The sequence below is a fragment of the Dipodomys ordii genome, unplaced genomic scaffold (assembly GCF_000151885.1).
Source record: "Dipodomys ordii isolate 6190 unplaced genomic scaffold, Dord_2.0 Scaffold64, whole genome shotgun sequence".
NCBI classification, from domain to species: Eukaryota; Metazoa; Chordata; class Mammalia; order Rodentia; family Heteromyidae; genus Dipodomys; species Dipodomys ordii.
In genome coordinates this window covers 4,579,210-4,582,563 of record NW_012267280.1, presented here as the reverse complement: position 1 = coordinate 4,582,563, position 3,354 = coordinate 4,579,210, and the positions used below count along the sequence as shown (strand labels likewise).

The 3,354-nt window shown below is 52.3% G+C and overlaps 1 protein-coding gene across 1 annotated transcript in view; it reads left to right on the top strand.

Annotated features, from left to right (window-relative positions):
• The first annotated feature begins 2,182 nt into the window (after positions 1-2,182).
• LOC105990378 (chromosome unknown open reading frame, human C19orf25) overlaps positions 2,183-3,354 on the top strand; it is a 3,539-nt gene continuing 2,367 nt past the window's right edge. Inside the window, exon 1 of the mRNA XM_013022745.1 lies at positions 2,183-2,529. Within this exon, the coding sequence (XP_012878199.1) occupies positions 2,400-2,529 (130 nt within the window). The 5' untranslated portion in view covers positions 2,183-2,399. The remainder of the gene's footprint in view (positions 2,530-3,354) is intronic.

Below are 3,354 nucleotides of genomic sequence, written 5' to 3'. Positions count from 1 at the left end.
GACCCCCCCCAAAAAAAATTTTTTTTAAAAAAAGGTTATTGGACCAGAAACCATTTTCAGAGGTGAAAGTGGATTGAATCACAGAAGTCAAGAATGACAATCATTTCTGTCCCAACAGAGGCTTTTATTAAAGTCTGTCTTTGTTTTATCAGGGGCTTGAATTCAGGGCCTTGAGACTATTGACTTGCTTGTAACCGGTGCTATACCGCTTGAACCAGTGTATTGCTACTCACCTGGAGATGAAATCTCAGAGACTTTTCTACCCACGCTAGCAATGAACTGTTATCCTCTAGATCTCAGCTTCCTGAGTAGCTTGGATTACAAGCCTGAGCCACTTGTGCCTGCCTCTTTAGTTGAAGTTTAAGGGCTTGGAGTAGCAGATTCCTTTCTATGACCAGCCTGCAGTGAGTGATTGACGTAAGATGTGAAAACAGGCATCTCTGTGTAATCATCCATGATCACCTGACAAGAATCCACAAAGCTAGGTGTGGGTGGCTCACATCTGTAATAGCATCTGGCCTTCTTCCTGCTGGACAAAAGAGTTTCACAGGTGTTACACAGGGATGTGGGGCCAGAAAAGTTTAACTTGTAGTGTATAAGGAAACAAGCAGAGAGAGAGAGAGACAGAGAGACAGAGAGACAGAGACAGGGGGGAAAAATCAGAGGTAGGTGGCTCAAGCGTGTTAATCTAGTTACTTTGGAGACTGGGAACACAGGAGGATTGTGGTTTGAGGCCAGACCAAAAAGAAAAGTTTATGAGACTCTTTCTCAACCTATAACTTGGGACAGTGGTCCCTGCCTATCACCCCAAGTAACTTGGGAGGCTGAGATCCAGAGGATCACTGTCTCAGGCCAGCCTGGGAAGTCGAGAGACTGTTTTCATGGGGGAGAGCTAGCTTGGAAGCATATACCCAGCCACAACTGAAAGCTTAAAAGTAGGCGGATCAGGGCTCAGCTACCAGCTGGCATGCAAATAACTAGTTAAAAACACGGCTTGAGTGGGTGCTGGTGGATCACTCCTGTAATCCTGTCTATTCAGGAGGCTGATATCTGAGGAGCGCAGAAGCTGGTCTGGGCAGAAAAGTTCCAGTGAGACTCTTCTCTCCAATTACGCACTGAAAAACCAGAACTGGTGCTGTGGCTCAAGTGGTAGAACACTTGCCTTCCCTCTGAAGTAGCTCAGGGACAGCACCCAGACCCAGAGTTCAAGCCCCACAACAGAAAGGAAAGGAAAGGAGGAAGAAAGAAGGAAGGAAAAAAGGAAAGAAAGAAAAGAAAGAAAGGAGCGAAATAGTGGGGTGCTGGTGGCTCACACCTGTAATCCTAGCTACTCAGGAGGCCGAGATCTGAGGATCACCGTTCAAAGCCAGCCCGGGCAGGAAAGTCCGTGAGACTCCTATCTCCAATAAACCACTAGAAAACCGGAAGTGGCGCTGTGGCTCAAGCAGTAGAGTGCTCGCCTTGAGCTGAAGAGCTGAGGGACAGTGCCCAGGCCCAGAGTTCAGGCCCCATGACTGGAACCCCCCCCCAAAAAAAAGATGACTTTATTGGGGAAGTGGAAGCTGACCAGCCAGGGACGCAGCACAGACTCGGGAGCTAAACCTGCGACCCTGAACAGCCCACAAGCTAGGCTTTTATTAAAGGCAAAATCGATGTGGTCAAGCCTAGCCACATGCAGGTGGCCAATGGGATTGTAACACACACAAAAAGATTGCATATTTATGTCAGTGGCCAATGAGGTTACAGTCCGTCTCATAGTCATTGTTTGAACTAACCTATCATTTGGTTTGAATTGGCGTGTGAATTTGGGGTCCCCACACAAAGCAGGCGGATATTCTTACTCATGGGGGCTGCACATTCCAGAAACATAATGTCATATGCCCCTGCACCTTTGAAGCTGGGGGCTGTGACAAAGACAGCTACAGGAGATTTGCTACAAAGATAGCTACAGGAGGATGCACAACGGGGCACTGTATGAGATTTGAACTCAGGTTCCCTCCTTGGGCTTTCCCGCCGCGCGGGCCTGGGAAGCTGAGATCGCCCTGGCCTATCGCGCCCCCTGCTGGATAGGAACGGGATCGTCGAGGGCGCGGCTCCTTTAAGAGGAGCGGCCGGCGCTCGAAGAGGCCGGAAGAAGAATGTCACTCGTGGTTAGTTATAACCGGAAGCGGAAGTGGTGCTGGCTGGGCTGGTTACTGCAGACCGGCATCCAGGCGCGGGGAAACTGAGTCCCAGGTCGCTCCAGACCAGCAAGGCCTGGGCTTTTGTGGTCGGACAGAAGTCAGGTCACAGGCTGAGCGGGCCCAGAGGGGCACGGGCAACGGGGCCGCGGCGGCTGCGTACGAGTTTGCCAGGCGAGAGCAACCGCCCGGCCTGTGCTCCCTTCTCCCTCCTCCAGGATGGGCTCCAAAGCCAAGAAGCGTGTGGTGCTGCCCACCCGTCCGGCGCCCCCCACCATGGAGCAGATTCTGGAGGACGTGCGTGGGGCGCCGGCCCAGGACCCCATCTTCACGGCTCTGGCCTCAGAAGGTAGGGGGGCCAAGGCTGGGCTGGCAGAAGGGTCCTGACACTTCGACGCTGGTCCCCAGTATCAGATCTGATGAGGCCATGTCATTGGGACTCCCGACTCAAGGCTGGAACCTCGGAGCGACCCTTGGCCTCCCCCAGGCTCCCTTCTCCTGGTCTATACAGTGCACCTGGGGGGATCACTATCCTAGTTTCTCAGCTAGCTGAGATTGGGAGGATCACAGTTAGAGGCCAGCCTGAGCAAAAATAAGTCTGTGAAACTCCATCTCCAAAATCATCAGCAAAAGGCAAGGCTGGAGGTGTTTCCCAAGTGGTAGAGTGCCAGCCATAAGCAGGAAAACAGAGCAAGCAAGTGCGAGGCCCCTAGGATCAAGCTCTACTACCAGGGCCCATCCCTCGGGCAGTCTAAAACAGGGATGTGCAAGAATGGTGTTAGGAATAGTGTTTGTGGGGCTGGGAAGGTGGCTCAGTGGTACAGCGCTTGCCTTGCATGCATGAGGCCCTGGGTTCGATTCCTCAGTACCACATAAGCAGAAAAAGCCGGAAGTGGCGCTGTGGCTCAAGTGGTAGAGAACCAGCCTTGAGCAAAAAAGATCAGGGATAGTAGCACCCAGGCAGGGTTCAAGCTGTAGTATTAACACAAAGAAATCTTTGTTGGGGCTGGGAAGGTGGCTCAGTGGCAGAGCGCTTCCCTTGCATGCATGAAGCCCTGGGTTCGATTCCTCAGCACCACATAAGAAAAAAGCCGGAAGTGGCGCTGTGGCTCAAGTGGTAGAGCACTAGCCTTGAGCTGAAGAGCTGAGGGACAGCGCCCAGGCCCAGAGTTCA